At 38.4% G+C, this 21,042-nt stretch overlaps 1 protein-coding gene across 2 annotated transcripts in view; it reads right to left on the bottom strand.

Moving 5' to 3' along the window:
* Nucleotides 1-21,042, bottom strand: part of LOC127414692 (inositol polyphosphate-5-phosphatase A-like) — a 47,472-nt gene extending 26,430 nt beyond the window's left edge. The window contains exons 1-2 of one of the 2 annotated variants that reach the window (XM_051652877.1): nucleotides 20,619-21,042; nucleotides 6,670-6,711 (exon numbers count right to left, since the gene is read on the bottom strand). In XM_051652877.1, the coding sequence (XP_051508837.1) occupies nucleotides 6,670-6,711; nucleotides 20,619-20,678 (102 nt within the window). In that variant the 5' untranslated portion in view covers nucleotides 20,679-21,042. The remainder of the gene's footprint in view (nucleotides 1-6,669; nucleotides 6,712-20,618) is intronic. The other variant, XM_051652878.1, reaches the window with a different exon arrangement.

Here is a 21,042-nt window from a genome sequence, read left to right as displayed (position 1 = left end):
TTTGCCACTTTCCTTATTTTGTCATCAGATCACTGTTTTAATCAGAAATTATGTTTTAAAAATGCACAAAGAGGTACAAAAGCTTTTCTAAGAATAAGTCATTAAGTTCTATTGTGGTGTAATGGATAATGGATAATGCCATACACACCGCTAGAGGGCGCCGCTTGCTTACACAATGCTGACCGAAGCGCTGACTGAAGCATGACTGCAGTCTATTTTTAAGTTTTCAAGGTTAAAGCCAGAGTATGCAATTTATACCACAAAATTGTTTTGTTATACTGGTTGAAAGTCTCTTTGCATCCTGACAGCAATCAATAAATCAAGTGCTCTGATACAAAAAACAAAAACAAAAAAATCCATTATCTGTGGCAGTCAGCCCAAATGAAATGACTGGATGGCCTACCAGCCTGTCTAACTACGTACCTGCCTACCTCCGCGCACTCTGCCTGTGCACTCAATGGCGTGAGATGTGGGCGGGACTATCTGACTGTTTGAACAACTGCAGGCAAGGGGCATATTCAGAAAGCTGATTTAAAAACGTTTATTTTTGCAATTCCTTTCGGTGGCGCAAGTGTCGCAGAAATTACATACTCCAGCTTTAAGTAATCGTGCAAGACCATATTGTGATTTCAATCTTATAGTGATGTGAAGTCCAATTCTTTTCCGCGAACTGATTCTTATGGACGGTTTGTTTCAATGAACCTGTTCAAAAAACGGATTCAACAGTTCTTTTGCGAAATTGCGTAATGACATCAGTAGCACGTAATGCTATCAACCCGGCATCGTGGAGTACACGCTCAAACACATTCAAATAAAGCCATATGTAAGTGCATATTGCTGATTATTACATTTTATTCAACTTATTAAGTTATAATAACAAGGGTGTTCATTTTCATCAGTGTTTCATTCAGTGATCCTGCACCTCGAATACGACTGACAACTATTGATTACATCTTGGATAAGTTTCCGACATTAAAGTTTTCTAAAGCACCTAATACAGATACTGATGTACAAACATTGATGTTACATGTCTAAAGTATATGAAGTAAATAATAAACTCCCCTTTTTACAAAAAACATAATCCTGCTGCTTGCACAATACTCAGTAGTAAAATTCCTTTACATCTGTCAACTGAAAGGTTTTTGCATGTTTTAATAAAACTGTTGTTTAATAAAACTAGTTGAATGCTTATGTCACTCCCAAGGGGAAGACACCGCGGAGACCACACCCCGCCCGGAGGGGGGGCGGGGTATTTTGAGTGGAAATACATCACATGGTCTTACCGAGTCTTGTCGGAAGTATGTCATGTGGAGAAGTCCCATGGTAGGTCCTACCCAACGGGGGAGGATTTCTACAAACACGGTGACCAGGAGCAGAGGAACCTCTGCCCAAGGAAGACGCAGTTTACTGACAGGGAAACGATTTAGCGGAAGATATATCACATGGGGTCACCTATGGGGAACCAGTGCATGTGGAGCACCTACTCCAGTGTAGGGCTTAGTTAGCACATGTACTGGGCCAGCAGCGAGTTTCTCCGCAAACTCGCCTGCCACAGGGCTAAGGAGGGAAATCATCCAGGGATCACAACTTGTGAAAACGACTGGGAGTCAAAAGCGCACGTCTTCACCTCATGGGAGGGGATAGGCACTATGCGCAAGTGGTACACCCGGCCAGCTGTCCCGGAACTTACTTGCTCGTACCTGATTACAGAACCTCGCAAAGGTGTTGGGTGTTGCCCAACCCGCTGCTCTGCAGATGTCTACCAAAGAGGCGCCATTGGTCAGGGCCCAGGAGGCTGCCACACTCCTAGTAGAGTGAGCTTGTAGCCCCATAGGGGGCGGCATGTCCTGAGTGTGATATGCCATCACGATGGCGTCAATGACCCAATGGCCAATCCTCTGTTTGGAGGCAGTGCTCCTTTTCCGAGCGAGAGCGGAGGACCTCAGAGACCGGGTCTGGGCAGTGAAAGGAGCCCGCCACAACCTCGTGGGCTCCTCATGCACCTCCGGGAAGATAGGGACCAGGGCGGGGCGCGGCCGTGAGCGGCGCTCTGGGCCCAGGAACAAATCGTCAGGCTGCGAGGGTTCAGGGTGGTGGAGGGTTCCAATCCAGCCCGACACACGCAGCCGCCCGGGTAAGCATGGCTGCCAGCTGCACGTCAGGCTGCGACTGGGCGACCACACCCGAAGGTGGGAGCCCAGTCGAGTCCTCAGCGTCAGACTGGACAGCCCGCTCTCCGATGCTGCAATCGAGAGCTCATCCACTTCACGAGTGCCGAAATGAGATCGTGAACTCGCCCTGAGATGAGTCGGCGGTCTCATCCCAGCGGGGCAAACGAGCGTACTGGGGAATGGGAGGTCCGTGGGGAGTTACCCGGCGGAGTGGCTCCCATTGGGGTCCCCAAATCGCCCCCAGTGCTAACCGATGCGGCCTCAAACCTGTAGGTAGAAGGACCGAGGCGGGGAGCCGCTGGGGTGGTCTTTCCCTCTAACGAAGGAAAAACCACGACCGCAACATTGCCATGGTCACGCTCTCGCAGTGAGAACATGACCCGTCCACAAAAAAAATATACTCTTTCAGTAGGAAGAATATACTCTTTTAGCTGCTGAAGCGCCCAGGGGCGTTCTCTGCACTTCACCAGTGCAAGAGGGGGAGAAGCCGCTGTAATACATCGTAAATCCAACAGCTTTTCGAGGTGAATGGATCGGCAGAGTAATTCAGCTCGCTGAACACAACCACTCGGCTTCGAAGAGAAAATCTGAATGAGTGGTTGCGAGCCAGCTCCTTTTATACCTATATGTCCGGAGGAGTGGCATGCAAATTCCACTCGCCAGTTCCCACTGGCCTTTTTTTAAAAATCAGAGGTGTTTGGGGCTCCCAAGAGTGACCCCTAGTGTCACTACATTGACACAACTTCAAGTGAGTGACAGATAGAGAACCAGACGCTCCTGGAAAAGAGGGTGTCTGGATGGCAGCATCTGTTGCTCCAAAATTTGTACATCTTTCTGCAATATTGGTGTTCTCACATTTGTTCAAGTTACCCATTCAATGGGCACTGAAACAAACCTATACCATGACAGACACTGGCTTTTGTATCTAAAGCTGATTACAGTTTGGATGGTCCTTTTTTTCTTTGTCCCGGAAAACACAACGGCTGTTTTTTCCAAAGACTATTTGTAATGTAGACTCGTCTGATCACAAAACACTTTTCTACTTTCTATCTCAGATGAGACCGAGCCCAGAGAAGTCGACACTTCTGAACTGTGGCTACATTTACACCCTCATAATGCGATTATAATGAGATTAAGGCAATACTGCGATTAAACTGTAGCTCATGTAAACAGAATACTGTGATTCCCTATCTGTCACTCACTCGACGTTGTGTCGATGTAGTGACACTAGGGGTCAATCTTGGATGTATAAAAGATGTATAAAAGGAGCTGGTCTGCAACCACTCATTCAGATTTTCTCTTCGGAGCCGAGTGGTTGTATTCAGTGCACTGAATTCAATTCCCTCCAAAGACACACCCCAAAACTGCTGGATTTACGGCGCATTTCAGCGGCTTCTCCCCCTCCGCACCTGTGGAGTGCAGAGAACGCCCCTGGGCGCTTCAGCAGAGTGAAAAAAGAGAGTATATTCTAAAAGAGTATATTTTCATTCACAAAAAGAGTGGCACACATGGAACGTCTTTTTAAAGATGCCTTTCCGTTTGTGTGTTAATCCTGTGTGTGTTGCGGTCGTTATCTCTCCACTTCTGACGGCCACGATCGCTGTCTTACATGTCTCGGCGCTGCCCACGCGGAGACATCGTTCGTGGATGGGTCATGTTCTCGCAATGAGTTGTGGTCGTGGCTTGCTTTCGCCCCGGTCGGGCGCTCGGACGAGACCGCCGGCTCGTCTCAGGGCGAGTTTGACCTCTTGTTCGGAGCCCGGGAAGACGATGAGTTATCGAGCGAAGTGGCTACTTTCATAGCCTCCGTTCCCTGATGGAGGGAACGAGACGTTGTGTCCCCTTGCCACAACGCTGACCTACCCGCTGAAATGGCCAGGACCTGGTCTCGGCTCCTCAGCACAAAACCTGAATGAGTGGTTGCATACCAGCTCCTTTTATACCCGTATGTCTGGGGGAGTGGTATGCAAATTCCCATTGGCCTTTTTTAAAAAAAGCAGAGGTGTTTGGGGCTCCCAAGAGTGACCCCTAGTGTCACTACATCGACACAACTTCTCGTTCCCTCCATCAGGGAACAGAGGTTACGAAAGTAACCATGACGTTATGCTTATACTCAGAGTAATGATAATCACAGTAAGATATGTGGATTACTCCTATTTTAATAGCTTTATACAAGCATATAAATGCTTTAATCACTTTAAAACTCTGACCAAAGTGCGCCTGCACCATGCAGCAGACGGATCATGTTCGACTTAAACACAGGTTCAAAAACATCACAAAAAAGAAAAAGCTGCACTTACTTTTCAGCTTCATGTAAACGGTAGTTCCATGCACTGTTTTCCAGCGGTGGTGCTCCCCCATGAACAACCCCACGGCAAAAGAAAACATATTTTCCAGAGTTGTGAATGTCCGTTTGCAGTCTGAATTGAATATTGGGGAGATAAAAAGACCATATGCCGCAAAATAATGGGAAGGAAACACATCTTTGAAATGAGTTTGTGCTCGCGGGCGAAACACAATAACATCCATCGCGTGCATTCCGATTCACAGACAAATGACTCTCATGAACCGATTCTTTTTATTGAATCAAAATAGTCAGAGCAACCAGTGTAGTCCGACAAACAAATGACTCTTATGAACCGATTCTTTTTAGTGAATCAAAACAGACATCCAGTGTAGTCGAAAATTACTCGTATAAAGTGGTTCTTTTAATAAATCGTTCAAAAAGACTCACAAACTGACTAATTTTCCTTAAGCCAAGCAGCATTTAAAGACACATATTTGCAACAAGATGTTTTTTGTAATAAATATTCATTTATAAAAAAGCATTAAAACATCACATTTCTCAGCAAATAATTAGAGTAATGGCAAGTAGCATGTAAATAGAATTTAAGTGGTTGGCCCAAATCATGTAAACACCTTAATCTTATTTTACTATTTTCAGAGTATTGGTGTACATGTAAACGTAGACAGTGTTAATGTTTAGTTTCTGCTTTGCATACTAAAGCCTTAACTTGTATCTGTGGATGCAGTGGCGAATGGTGTTGACTGACAAAGGTTTACCAAAGTAATCCCAAGCCCATGTTCATGATATCCATTACAGATTAATTATGTTTTTTAAGACAGTGACGTATGAGGGATCAGAGATCATGCGCATTCAGAAGTGGTTTTCGGCCTTGCTCTTTACGAACCTTGAATCTTTTAACTATATTGTGCACTGTAGAGGGTGAAATGCCCAAAATCCTTCCAATTTGTCTTTGGGGAACATTGTTCTCAAAGTGCCGGATTAATTGGTGACACATCAACCCATCGTTGCTCTTAAAGGGACTAGTTTTTTTTGGAGGACCTCCACCTGTTTAACATCGCCTTGTTATTTCAACTCGTCAGATTGTTATTAGTCCTAAATTGCCCATCTCAAATTTTTGCAGTGTGTTGCAGGCATCAATTTCAGAAAAAACACAGATCTTCGAAAATGCAATGCAGCTGATTAGGTAAAACATGAAGTATCTTGTCTTTATACTGTTTTGGTTTGAATACATGTCAAAGTACATTTACAAATCACTCTTATTTTTTTCTTTTTTTTATTGGCATTTTACTGTCCCAACTTTTTTGCATTTGGGGTTGTTCTTTTTTTTTTTTTTTTCTGTTTCTTTCCTTTTTCATTTACATGCTCTTAAATGATTTTAAACGTAACTTTAATGCTTTCATTTATTTTCTTTATTAGGCCTATGTAAAGCACTTTGAATAACCATTGTGTATGAAATGTGCTATATAAATGAACTTGCCCATAACAGAATAGAATAGACTAATGATTGCACTGTATTATTTTACTATAGTTTATGTGCTTTATTACCACTTACTTACTTACTTACTTATTCATTTTTATCTATTCTTTAATTTGTTTTATGATTTTAAACTTAAGAAATTATGTGATTTTTTTTCTTTACTAAGCCAATGCAAAGCACTTTGATTTATCATTGTGTATGAAATATGCTATATACAAACACTTGCCTAGAATAGAACAGAATAGAATAGAATATTATTAAGCTGGGATAGGAGAACATTAAAAAATGACACACTTCAAATTTAAATGTACAGATTGATGGACATGCTATTAGCAGGAAAATCATCAAATCTTTGATTCAACTTCCGTTTACTCAAAATCAGGTAACATGATAAGCATAAAACATGATTTTAAGGTGAACAAAAGATAGGTCATATAAAAGTGACAAACCCTTTGAACACCTTTAGGTTTACAGAGGCCGTTTAACAGTATAAAGTTCACTCTCTACAGGTGTTGGCAAATATATGAGTGTGTTTACAGCAGAACAGATGGACAGCTCTGGCAGAGATATGACTGTGTCTGACTATTACAACAATAAAGACCATCTTAATAAAGCTCCTGTTGTTTAGTTATTCATCCAGCCTACATTAAGCACCATCTTTAAAGGCAGTTAATCTGTGTGTGTGTGTTTGTGAAGCATGAAAGACAATTTACCGTGAAGAGCTCTCGCAGCCAGTCTCTTTCAATCTCACCCACCTGAGGATAAAAACCAGATTTCCTTGTTAGGCCACTTCTATATAAATATAGAACTAAAATTGCGAGATTAAATCTCTGCTTTGTTTTAACAAAGAGTTTTCAATTGCAATTTGGCCTCTTAGATTTACTGACTACTAATGGATTTCATTAGGGTCAATTTACTGCATGCAATAATTGAAAAAATTATGGGCCTTCCATTGTCCCATTACTTTTCAAACCATTTAGAGGCATTAGGTCACTGTTACTGTAATTTCCAATAACAACTAGCTGTTCTATCATGATGCTATATTTCCTAAACAGTCTGATATACTGTACAGTAAGCCATTCACCCATGGTGTGAAAATACATCCCTTACTCCTCTTTCACATGATAGCTTTAAGTTATCAGACAAATGTTGCCCTTACACTACTACCAAAAAAAAAGGAAACATATCCTGTCTTATTGTACACTATATTACCACAATAATTGGATGTGCAGTCAACATATGCTGTTCAACAGATGTCTAATGATACCATCCATAAGACCCCCAAACTCAAATAATTAAGCTACTGTGAATTAGACACAATGCTGGATGAAATATTAAACACATTTAAAACAAATAAAAAGATTCTGAACACAGAAAATCATCAACCATTTTAAAAATTCCAAACATCATGAGTAATACAGTATGTGAAGAACTGAAGAAATAAAAGCCTTTTAAAAGAGTGTGTGTTTGTGCATACTGGTGTGGACTGGTTGTAATTGGAGTCTCATCAAATGGTGACGAAATGTTTGTCAAACCTTGTGCAACATTTATCTGTGGTACTGGCTTTGAGCAGCAACACTCACTCATGGTCATGTCTGATATCTTCGATATTAAGCTATGTGTAGACAAGGTAACAATAAACCTTAAGAAAAATATCTAAAAATAGAATAAACATTTTGAAACAATACCACAAATAAAGATGCTGCAGGCTTGCATACAAGCCAATAACTAGGCATGTACCTCAACATGTAATAACTAAGCTTGTACCACACTTGTAAGTGTCGTCATCGCTGCTGCGACTTGTAGAAAAATCCATTTAATTTTTCCGAGCTACTCGCTAGAAAACTTGCTTGCTTGTCTTGTTTGTTTTGCAAAAATGTCATGTGGTTAGTTCTTCTCACCGTGATGGCCGAAGGGTGGACCAGGTGAATGGTGTGTTGAGCCACCTACCGAACTGGGTTAAGATTGCTTGTTGATTAGCGCCACCTGTTGTAAATGTGCTAACGGCGTGAATGCGCTAATGCCGAACATTCGCATCGCTTTCTATGGGAGAGGGCCATTAGTCTGTGATTCACCTCTCATAATCGCATTGCCTTTGGTGTGCAAAGGACTTAAGTGTCTTTTCTTCATTCTGTCATCTCCACAGAAATAGGCGTCTCCTCCTGTGTCCTGTGAGTGTATGAACCCCAATGACAAAAGAACATTTGACATTACACGACCGTTAACATAAAGTGAAACTGAAGCGTTTTGTATTTATTATCAAAATCGTAGTATATTCGCAGGAGTTTGGCTCGAACCTCCACAGACGGCGCGTGTATCACAGCGCTTCAGAAGCGGTTCATCTTCATGTGCCCTTCAGGAGCTGCTCCAAGTGTGGTCCGCGGTGCGGCTCAGTGAGACGGTCAGGGTTCAATTGAATAAGACACACATACGTGCCGTCAAGGAATTAATATATTGGTTTAAAATTCCCTTATTTGGACGGTAAAATGTGATTGGAATTTGAAGTGCACAATAATCGCAAGTTATCTCAACGAACCACAGTTACCTTAAATAACAGCGATCAGACAAGTATTTAATAATCGCGACAGGCCTAATGATCAAACAGGAAATCACCATGCAAGTTCTGAATGTTCGTCCACCTAATGTCAGATCCAACATGCACAATTCCGGACAAGTGCCACCATACGGCGAATCAGGGGTGTTGCTAGGTTTGGAAGAGATAAGGGGCTACGCCCCCATCAGACTCACTGTACCTTCATGTCACATGAAGTTTTAAATGTTTAATTTGTATAACATTTGCTCATGCCTTGTGCTTGCACAGTACTGCGGACAATTGTAGTTCCAGCTTCGGCCATTGAGGGGCAGGTCCGAAATTCGTAAAGCACAGACCAATTTTTTCAGACAAAACATTCAACCTCCTGTCACCGATTTTTCTGTAACATTAGACTGTTTTAAAACACTTTTTTCCTTTTTATTATAATTTTTTTTTATTAATGACTGCATTTCAAATTTTTTATTTAAAAAGTAAGGAGATGCCAGAGATATAATAATTTCATTAACAATACTAACATTCTATTGTCATGATGATTGTTATTATTTAGGTATGATAAGCTGTTTACTGGTCAGCATAAAAGAGCTGCTACCACCTGAAGAAGTTTAGCTAAAACCGCAACCCATGTTATTAAACTTTGGGCTCTCTAGCGACATCTGTTGTTGAAACCTAAAACTGCAAGCAACTTGCAGAGGAACATTTTATGCGAGTTGTGTTTTCGGCACTGCTGTTCTGCATGGAGTCATCTCGTGCAATTTGCATGTTGATATTATGTTATTCGTTTACATATCTTGTAATATTACACATTATGTCCTCAGTGGACAATGCAAGTGAACTGTAATACTACAATAGTCGTTCAATGCACTGCCATCAATAAGTCTGTAATTTAAAAACAAAAACAGTATTCAATAATGATGGGGATGAAATACACTTTATTAAACATGAAAATAATATGCAGAAATTTGCATTATAACAATTACAATAATAAACAGTTTCCTAAGTCATTTCTTTTGAAGTAAAGTTATAATAAAGAGATGGTTACATGCTAAACAAATTAATATGTACATTCCTGTGCCATAAAATCGGTACATTATCAACAACTTGAGATGAGCATACATTCATAGGATAATATCTTGTACCTAAAGTGGCTTTTAGATTTCATTTTAAATTGTCCACTCTGTTTAAACACACTATCCGCTAAGAGGGCAATGGAAAGTGATACAGCAACTTGACTGGGGTAAAAGAAATAAAAAAACAGCAGTATACACACACTTAAGGAATCTCGAAACTGCAGCAATGAAGGCATTTACATGCATATTCTTACACCGATTATGCTTAATAAGCCAACAACGTTTTTGTGATCATGTAAACGCATTAAATGTAGGGATGTGCGAGACTAGTAGACTAAACGGTTCTGATGCTGCTAGTCGACACTAGAATTACTAGTCGGTTAATATTTCCCCTCATTAAACTGATCATCAATTTTTACACATTTACGTTTGGCTTTATATTTTTTGCAGAGGCTGCACTTTACTGTCATATTAATGTTACATATTTTAAATAGAATTCATAATACATATATTATTTAAAAAGAGGATATCTGGAGCAGATACAGAGTTTAATTTCACCTCAGGCTGCGTGTGCTTCTTCCCTCTCTCACTCGCGGCGCAGCAGAAAAACGTCCTCTCGCTAGACAAGCAAACTCAGCAAAGTTATGAAATCACTTCAGTGGTGGTGCAGGAATCGGATTTCCAAACGTTTGAAAGTCCCTAAGGATGTTTTCACATTTGAGTCTTCTTTAAATCTGTGCATGCTTGTACGTTATTTTTCTGCTGTGCAGGCTTTTTCAAGCGCAGGATAGCCACCTCAGGTCGTTCCCGTCTTTCACCGGACCATGTCGACGTGTTAATTTTGCTCATCAAAACATGTATGCTTTTGAGTAAGTAGCCTAGAAAATGACTGTTTATTTTCAACAGGTTAAACTCTCTTTTATTCTGTGTGCACGTCATGTTTAGAATACATTAGGTTTATTGTAGGCTACATCACAGGCCTATTTTTTCTATCCTATAGCTACTTTTTTTTTTTACATCGGAACTGTTATTGGTTAATGTTCTTTAATGAACAGCTGTCATATTAGATCAAGAGCTAATGCACGACTGCACGTCGTGAAATACGTCCAACTTTTCAGCGCATTTTTTTTCTCTCTCGTAGATTTGGCTTAGTCTACCTGTTAATTATTTTCAACAATGTCCTGACTGTTTTATTAAGTAACTTTTACATGGCGAATTCCGTTTAGAGTAGGCTAGGTTGCTCCATTGATGCTATTAATTCAATTGTTTTCAATAAATATGTCTGTTAAATATTCGCTAACGTTGATTCAGTGAATGCGTGTCATGTTCTATATTTAATGTACAATGATGATAACGCAGGAGAGCACGTCGCAGATAAATGCCCCTTTTCAGTGGAATTTAGCTTTGGATTTGAAATAGATTAAGTATTTTAAATGGGTCGCATAAACAGATTTTTAAGACTAGTCGACTTTAAAATTTCAGTTTAAACGTCAGTGAAATTAGTCGTTCAGCACATCCCTAATTAAATGGCTTTCATTTATTTCAAATTTCATGTAAACAATTTATTTTTATTTTTATTTTATTTATTTTTTTGCTTTGGCTGATTTTTTAATAAGCTGATTTTTAGGAGTTATCAGCGTATTGATGTGCATGTAAACTGGCTCAATGTTATAAAGTACTCAGAAGTCATGAATATTAGTAAACATGTTACAGTAACTTCACCGGAAGAAGTAGCCTATTAAAGTAGCCTATTATCTCAATCGTTAAACACATGAGTAATGTTTGATTCATTAAAGCATGAAAACCAAAAGAAGCTTCAACAAACCTACAAGTAAACATCAAAGCATTATAGCAAGTAAACAACTTTGCCAAACAGTTAACAATTAAAAATCCATCTGGAGACTGATGTCCTGCCGCTGCTGTCCTGAACAGCAACTGACTGAACCGTCATAGCTTCCCCAGCCAACAAATACGCGACACAGCCGGTTCTTCTTTTCTGAACTTACAGACATGATGTAAACATGCAAGGGTGAATGATGTAAGACGGCTATTTCACTCTAAATTCAACCTGAAAAATCTTTATTGTAGGCTTACCGTAGTGAATAAGGGAAAGGCAAAGACAGTTTTGAACATGGATTTTTAATGTACTCACTCAATAATGTACTTTTGTTAATATTAACCAAAGAAATCTTACATAGTGCAGCTTTTACCGTAAAAATATGCCCACAAACTGTTCACGCTTTGATGCATATTGCACACAAAAATCTTCAACACAATTTCCAATTTCCCAACTGGAAACAAAGTTGTGTTTGCAAGTTTCCAGGCTGCTGCATGGACTGGGCCAGTGCCGCGGGGCCTCTGACAGCCAGGGGCCTCCAAAGCTTAAAGCCACGTAGACTACCAAAGAAAGCTGAACACCAGGGCCCCTAGGCACATTCAGCACAAGCTAATCACTAGGACCGCCATGGCCCCTCAGTTCATACACAACAGTTAAAGCTTTTACTAGATTTCAAATTAATTTTCTGTTCTGCCCATTGTATATCCTTTCAAAATTCTAAGTAGGACTGGGAGTTCAAACCTTGTTATTTGAATACTGTTCAAATTAAAGTTATTATAGCAAAAAAAAAAAAAGTATGAATGCTGAAAATTTCTATACGTTACTCTTTTCAGTCGTCTAATGTTAGCCATGATAAAAAACATGAAAAAGTAATCATGGGGTTTGTGAGGTTCGTAACTGATTCTTTCAAAGAGTTTTTGATAGTTCTGTTTGTGACATTTAGTAGCGAGTAAACCAGATATCCTGGTTGGTCACTTTACATTCTAGTCCCTTTTTGTGGGTTATTTCCATCAAATATCTAAATATTATGATTTTTCTTCTTACAATACTGCATCGACACATTAGGTCCGAGTATCTATATTTTTATTCATCAATTTGTGTATTCATTTTATGTCTGACAGTTCAATAATAAAGAGACCAGCATTTCTCAGGGCTGTAAGAACCGCTTCCATGAGATGAGAAAATGTTTGAAACTGAACCTGCATCATTCACTCTTTTTCTCAAGGACATGCTGCATCTTTCTCACGCATATAGTACTGTTTCAATCGCAATCCTTGAGAAAGGGAGCAAAGGAATTAACAATGACTAGACAAACCCAGTAACCATGTAGCACTAAAACATTGTAGTGGAATGAATAATGACTGAATGAGAATAAGAATATGTGATATCTTTAAGACTTGTGATAACTTTTGGAATTTTACATCCATAGGTCATAAGCAGGACCAGAAACCTGTAGGTGTTTTTTCTATTTTGCATTTTTTGCATTGATTTTTTTTTATTTATTTTTTTTGAGGGGGAATCTGCGGAATGGATTTAAACAATGCAAAATATGTTGAACAGAGCTGACATTACTACATTCTTATTGGTAGCTAAAAGCATTATCAATCTAGTCAAAACATGTAACAAGCAAACACGCAAGAGGCGGGAAATGTGTAGAATTGTTTTCTGATTCTGTGGAGAACCTAATCCTTAAAGGGATATTTCAACTAAAAATGAAAATTCTGTCATCATTTAATCACCCTCATGTTATTCGAATCCCATATTACTTTCTTCCACAGAACACAAAAGGAGATGTAAGGTAGAATGTTATGGCTGTTTCACATCGCAAGCGTGAGCAGCGTGTGAGCAGAGCATATTTTTTTCAGCACCCATGTTATAACAGGTTACAGCATTCCCATCGGAAATGTCAGCAACATGTCAGAGCGTAACGTGAGCGTTGCGTGAGCTGCAGTGCAGCAGGGGTTTCGGCTCCAAGTCTATTTTTGTAGCGCTGTTCAAGCTCAATTAAAGTGACAGCGCACTGTTGATGGACAACATGAATGTAATTTGGCACAAAAAAGTACAAATTGCACAGAATAAGCATATATTTGTAGTCTAGTGTGTGTTTTATATGAATTAAAGCACATAGAAAAAAAAAGAGAAACACTTGCTAGATGTAAAATGACAACTTAAATTATTTTAATTAAATAGCTTAGGCAGAAGTATGGTTTTGTCATTTAAAACTACAGTTTACTACAAGTTATAGGCTTAAACAAACAAAATAAAACTGCTGCCAAACGTAAACAATGAATGGGATGCCACGTGTGGTCGGTAAATTCAGAACTTACCTTATTCTTATGAAGAAATTATTCAACAGTGAGTGATCGATCCAAATGAGTGATCGTGTCCTGTGTTGTACAAACATTAAAAGGCTCGTCCCTTTCCCCTCATGTACAAAACTAGCTTCTCCACTGAATTATGTTTGTAAGGATCACAGCTTATTGTGTTCCCTTCCAACTAAATGAAATAATTCTTCAAGACTTTATTAGGTTACATCAGCATCATGTAAATACGATTTTATGACGATCAACTTTGTAAGACTTATCAATCTCCCACTCCTGATAACCATTTTATAAGTTATGATCATTAATAAAGGAAATATTTAACATAGTAACACAGAAATTACTTTATTTTTCTGCAAAGAGATGCTTCTGTGATGCTGTAAAAACACTTCCAGTGTGAAAGCCCTCGTGAGTCTGCAGCTGTAGTTACTATGACGCTCTGCTCACGTCTTGCTCAAGCTTGCGATGTGAAACAGGCGTTAGCCTCAGTCATTTAGTAAAATAAACAGGTAATTGAGCAAAAATGGAGAATAAAAACACAACAACACACCAGCCACAGAATGGCTAATTTTTAGCAATATATTCCACAGATATCTATATTTACTTCCTAATAATGCTGGGTGCTACAAAACAAAAAAGACCAGTTTAATCAGTGTCAAAGACAATTGCCCCTGTGGTCTGCTGTACTATACGTAACCACAAGCGTTACATTAATTTCACTTCTCTAAACTCAAGAAAACTCGAAGCAACATAGAATGCAAAGGACATGGCATTCCAAAGTGCACAAGGGAACTGTGGTTGAGGCTAGATCACTACTGATTTGTCTGAAGGTTGAGTGAAATGTATGGTAGGCTTGCTTGAAAACTATGTTTATTTTTATTGCACAGTTACTAATGGTTTGCTATTTCTTTCATGTAGTGACCAATGAAATGTGCAACTGTGTGCCAAACACGAAAGCACCCTGTCCACTCCCTGCCATAACCTGTCAAGCATGCAGTGATACAAGGTCAAGAGAATTTGGCTGCAGGTAAGGCAATGGGTGGACGGATAAACTGATGCATTAGCCTGCACTAATTTGCACTGAATTTGATGTCTCTGAACATTTTTTATGTTGTACAGTGTACAAGCTGTGGTACATTGTTGTCTCTTTTACAATGTTTAATGTACATGGTGTGCTCTTTCTGGTAATTGTTACGTTGTAACTTTATATCTTGCAATTATATACTCATTTCTCATATTTGCAATGTAATTCCTAATTATTTCTACCCAAATTAAGACAAGAATGGGCCTCCAAAGAGGGTGGTGCGCTGCGGACTTGCATGACCATAATCTATTCTTGAGCATAATGTTTTGACAATACTACGAATATTATCAGTTAAATATAGATGCATTTTACTTTAATCTTTTAAAGACCTTTTTTGGACTTCCGTTAACATTCTAACTTCGTTTTCTTGAAATTTGAAGGGTGGGGAGGCCATTGGAGACTTCCTTTATCTCCTCTCTCAAGAGGATTTACCAAATTTGCAATGCATCATTTCCTGTAGCCTGGCTACAGTCCAAAGTGGTAACATTCAACCTAAAATAACACAGACGAACTAAGTTTATTGATTTTAATACTTTTAAATCGGTTTTAGATGGTAGGTAAACATTGCACGGGTTTTCAAGAGGTATCTGAGAAAAAAAATGTATTTAAAAAATTTAACCAGTTCTGATGAAGTGTTAGTAAAGGGTTAATCAGATATGATCATATTTCAGCATTTAGTTTTTCCATCACAGACTGCATGACTGTATGATCTGACCTGGAATGCATGTGGCATGTCAAAACATGCACTAAATTCTACAATGCATTAGAAACAGTCTTTAAATAAACAAAAAATCTTGCTAAAGCCTGCGTAACAAAAGGGTGTTGACGCACGAGCCTTCACTTCTATTCAGCCAATCATAAAAAAGGTTGTCCCTTCAAACAACAAAACTGGCATTTTGGGTTCAAGAAATGTAAAAAAAAACTGTAAAAAAAAATAAAAATAAATCCTGATTGTTTGACAGCTGTGCTTTCTTCATGATAAATCACAGCTCTGACCTCTTCATGGAACTTCTATTTGTATCACTCCGCAGCACCCATGGGTTATAATTATCTTTGTTGCCTAGCAACGTTCTGTTTACTATTTATTGCCAGGGACTGTATTTTCTGTCGAAAGGATGGAATTTAATGATTTTAATTACAAAACATAACATTTTAATGAACAATTGTGTCCTTAATATTTTTATTATGTGGTGACCATTTTATAAAAGCAATACGGCAAATGAGGCAGTGCTATATTGTGAATATAGTCACGGCTGAAGGGTTCCTCCACTTTGGGCCCTGCCAAATAACGGCCTTCAGCCGTGACTATATTCACAATATAGTACGGCTGCACAATTAATCGAAAAACTAATCGTGATTACGATTACGGCTGCCACGATTATGTAATCGTGAAAATTGACGATTACAGCATTCAATATAAGTCTGCTCCTGGTGCATCAATGGTTTCTATTTACAACGTGTTTTTGCAGCGGTTGAGTATTCTAACCAATCGCTAACATGTCCGTTGAGCAATGAAACGGCAATGGCTAATCAGAGCCACTTAGATTAGTCCTCCGTCCTATCAGTAATGACAACTGACCCTAAGTTTTAAACCTTCTGAATGCCCAGATGCTTGCTTTATGTTCCAGCTCTGTTCGTGGTGGCACACGAAAATTAATACTGAAGAAACATTACCTGACACTCAAAAAGAAGCTGTAGAACAAGAGCGAAAAGCACTTTGGAATTATTTTGGACGTAGATGTTAAATACACTGCAAAAAAGCAACACGACAAAACTAAAACACTCCCGTTTTAATCAAGGCACAGACGTGGTATAAATACTTGATTTATTATGCTGATTAGAGAGCTTTGTTTTTAATGAGAGCATTCGTGAGAGTGCAGAACATTGTGTGGAGCGTCATTGAGCTCGCGTCCAAATGCAGGTCTCAAACAGTGTAAACCTGCAGTGAGTGACAGCAATCACTGTAATGGGAGAGTTTGTCACGTTGCTTGATTTCTGTGTACAATTTATTAAAAATGTAATAACAGTTTTGTTTTGTCATGTTAGTAAGTAGGCCAATGTGAATTTAATTTGTACAAAATAGCAATAAAGTAATTCAGCTGAACTGTTTTAAAAGTTTGTTTTGGAGGTGTAACCAACATAAAGAATATGGCATGAATAGCATTTTTCAGGAATCACCCATTTGCCACGCAGCTGGTATTAGTAGATTTAACATTTTCACGAACTGCACAAACTCCAATCGCAAATGACTGTTTTTAATTTCCAAAGTGCACCACTGAGGCCAAAAATGATCTAACGATGATCTTACATGAACAAGATCACCACTGAAGATCTAACGGGATGAATGATCCCCTGTCTCGCAACCAAAGGGCTACTGAACACAGTAACTTGGTCAATTTAAATCGGCTGTTAATAAGTTTGAAAACTGAATATGTCATATTATTTACTGTACATGGACTAATAATTTAAGCAGTAATTTAGCAATAATTTAATTTATTCTATACTATAAATATCAATTTAAAATAAATGTTATTTGCCTTACCTTAACAAACATTATTACAATATAAAATACAATACAATATAATGCTTAAAAGATGCTTAAAAGAAACTGGAGCGCAGTTCATATCCACCATTGAAATCTGCTGCTCTGAAGAACCATACAGTTGCTTAATTTGTGATGTCACGGTAATTTAATATTTTAATCGACATTAATAATCGCAATTACAATATCAAGGGCAATAATCGACAATTATGATTTTTGCTATAATCGTGCAGCCCTACAATATAGCACTGCCTCATTTGCCTTTTTGCTTAAATATATAGTCTATGCTTTACATCTGAAAGTTGTAAAGCATTTGAATGTTTAAAATAAACTTTTTAGTAAACATTATGGAAGTATTTGTTGTACTGAATGTAATTTACATTTTAGCGTTACAGTATTGCAAATCTGGAATGGGAAATGTGCTGAATTGTCAATTTAATGTTACAATAATGACACAATGGTATAATAATGTCAAAAAAACGTTTTTAAATAATCATAATTTTTGTATTGCAAAATAAATATATATATATATATATATGTACATTTCATTGTGATATTTACCCTTGAACCTTTTTCACCCCAGTAAATATGATAAAATGCAGATAACACACTGAACTCATTGTTGCTGAACTTGACAGGTCTGGTAAACCCTTCTTGTGGACAAGCAAAATTTCACCATTTTTGGAAGTTCGCTGAAACATTTGTATTGACCTATTCAAAAAAAGATTCCAAGAGAGGTTGAAGTCCTTTGGGAAAAGATACTCATCTGTTTATAGTCACAATGAGCTGTGACATGTGCTCTCTCTCTTTCTCTGCCAAAAATGGCCTGAGGAAACTGGGTACGAGGCCAAATTTCCACTTGTGTGTACTTAGTTTCAGTCCTCCACATGCACAATGAAACTAACGCGCCAACAAATACAACTAGAACGCAACTCCGGAGAGTCTGGACTGAACACAAATGGAAAAAATACAATTCTATAGCTTTACAAGATTTACATTACCAAGACTGTTGTGACCACAAATGTAAAGAAATGTTTTTGAATAATCCACCTGAGGGAGAAATTGAGCTAACACACTGGTCTAGGCAGATAACAACTGTGAAAATGTTTCAATGTTTCAAGACATTCTATTAAAAAACATAACCAAAATAAAAACATTTAGAAGTTGGTGATTTAGGTTTTAAAGTGATCACCCAAAGATGTCTTTCTATCATAATTTACTCACGCTCATGTTGTTGCAAAACCCATTTGACTTTCTTTCTTCCGTGGAATACAAAAGGAGATGCTAGGACTGATGTTAAGAGAGTGTTCAGTCTCGATTCCAATTTACTTTTATAGTATGGAAAAAAGATGCAGTGAAAGTGAATAGTGACTGAGGCTTTCAGCTTTTTGGGTTCTGCGGAAGAAAGTCATCCAGATTTGGAACAACATGAGGGGGAGTAAATGATGACAGACTTTTCATTATCAGATGAACTTGTATTACTACATACAACAAAATAATTAATAAATAATTTGAGGACATTTTCTGTGTTTCCTGCATAATAATAATAAGCAGATTGTATTACAACAGACCATATTTGTTTTTCTCCTTAAAGGAATAGTTCACCCAAAAATGAAATTCTCTAATAATTTACTCACCCTCATACCATCCCAGATGTGTATGACTTTCTTTCTTCAGCAGAACACAAACAAAGATTTTTAGAAGAATGCCTCAGCTCTGTAATCGAGCTTGAAATCAGGATCGCCAAGAAGACAGCAGATGTCAAGATTTATAGTGAAAAAGGAGTTATATTTTGGGTCTTTTCTTGCCCAAAACCAATTGGATTGCTTCAGAAGACATGGATTAAACCACTGCAGTCTTATCATTGCTCTTATGCTGCCTTTATGTGCTTTTTGTAGCTTCAAAGTTTTCTCTTGAATTGTATGGACCTACAGAGCTGAGATATTCTTCTAAAAATCTTTAGAAAAGTCATACACATCTGGAATGGCATGAGGGTGAGTAAATGATGATCAGTGTTGGGTGTAATGCATTACTAAGTAATTAATTATTGTAATTAAATTACATTTGAAAAAGTAGGGGATTAGTCTTAATTTTTAGTAATTTAATTACAATTACTTCTGATGCAACTGCGGTAAATACTGTATAGACTATAGACCAATTCTATATAAAACAATAGTGAATTTAAAATCGAGATTTAACATCTAATGTTAAAATATATGTTTTCGAATTAAACGCTGCCCCCTTAAATTCTTTGACCAGTTCATGAATAATTTATTTAATTTTATATGATTTATTTTAAAGAATTAAAAGTACAGTTTCATGTCTATCCTTGTATTTTTCACCTGGTCGAGATTGATAAGGGTTTTACAAAGTAATTAGTAATATGTAATGCAATTACTTTTCAGACATAGTAATTAGTACAGTAATCGAATTACACTGTAGAAGATGTAATTAGTAGTTAGTAATTAATTACTTTTTTTTAGAGTAACTCACGCAACACTGATGATGAGAGAATTTTCATTTTTGGGTGAACTACTCCTTTAATATAAATGATTATTCTAATATCTCATTCTTTGCGTCTATAACTACAAAACAGAGTGTGTAGTAAGTACAGTTATTGCTGTGTAATACGTGTCGCAGTTCAACCCCTCAGATTCGCGGCAGCGCTTTTAAATATCTCACAACTCGCTGACAGTTTCCTGTTTTATTTGAATACATACACAGGCCGGTTGCTCGGTGGCGATAGGTCGTCAGACCTGTGGGGAGGTGCAGTCAGACAGCTCACTGTGAATGGGAGAGGATATTACTCTAGACTGGGGACTCTAGTACTTAAAAGGCCCAGTGGAGCGAAGCAAACCTGAAGTGTGTTCGCTGTAGGACGTTCCATACGGAGGAACAGCCGCGCGTGCATGTTCGTGTTTCAAATTAGAGAGCGGCACCGTTTCATGTGACGTTCCATTCGCTTAATGTTCCATTAAATGGTTACAGTAAACATCGGTTATAGTATGGGAAATTTATGGGTCGAAATTGATTTCGGAGTTTTTGGCCTACATATTAATACTACGATTATTTTTAAGATAACCTCAAACACAGGTAGCGCTCAGCGGCGGGCGACTTTTCAGCTGCGTGAAATTGCAAAAGTGCCCGTTTTGAAATGATGAAACACAAAACAATTCGCTGTTTTACTAATTTATGATGCGCATAGTTTCAGCTGCACTGTGAAAGTAATAAGGAATTTAAACATAGTGGCTACTTACATTGTCAAACAGTGATCCAACGTTTGCAGTGACTAGCAAGACGTCCGTGTACGTCTCCATGATAAGAACCGAGCTGCAAAGGATAGTCCGAGAAAAGTCTAATCTGACCAAGAAAATCCCAGTCGCAGCCTTTTGGTGGAGGAATAACAAACGGCTTAAAGATTAGATTAGAAAAGTCTATCTCGCGCTGAAGACAGATCCCACAAGTGCGTCGCGCGCATCTCTGTTCATACTGTCAGACTCCCTGTTCACGAGGAAACATTCACATTCAGCTATTTTTCTTCAGTTTGTCAGCGCTGGTGACTGAGAGATTTCTCCTCCGGTCTCCATAGTAATTGGAATGGGTTTCTAAGATGTATTAACCCAGCGTCAAAGCATGAGTAGCCTTTGAGTTTGAACTGAACCAAACTTGTTGCGCTGCCAA

This window comes from Myxocyprinus asiaticus, chromosome 24 (genome assembly GCF_019703515.2).
Source record: "Myxocyprinus asiaticus isolate MX2 ecotype Aquarium Trade chromosome 24, UBuf_Myxa_2, whole genome shotgun sequence".
Classification (NCBI taxonomy): Eukaryota; Metazoa; Chordata; class Actinopteri; order Cypriniformes; family Catostomidae; genus Myxocyprinus; species Myxocyprinus asiaticus.
The sequence above is the reverse complement of the archived record's forward strand: the minus strand, read 5'-3'. Positions and strand labels throughout refer to the sequence as shown.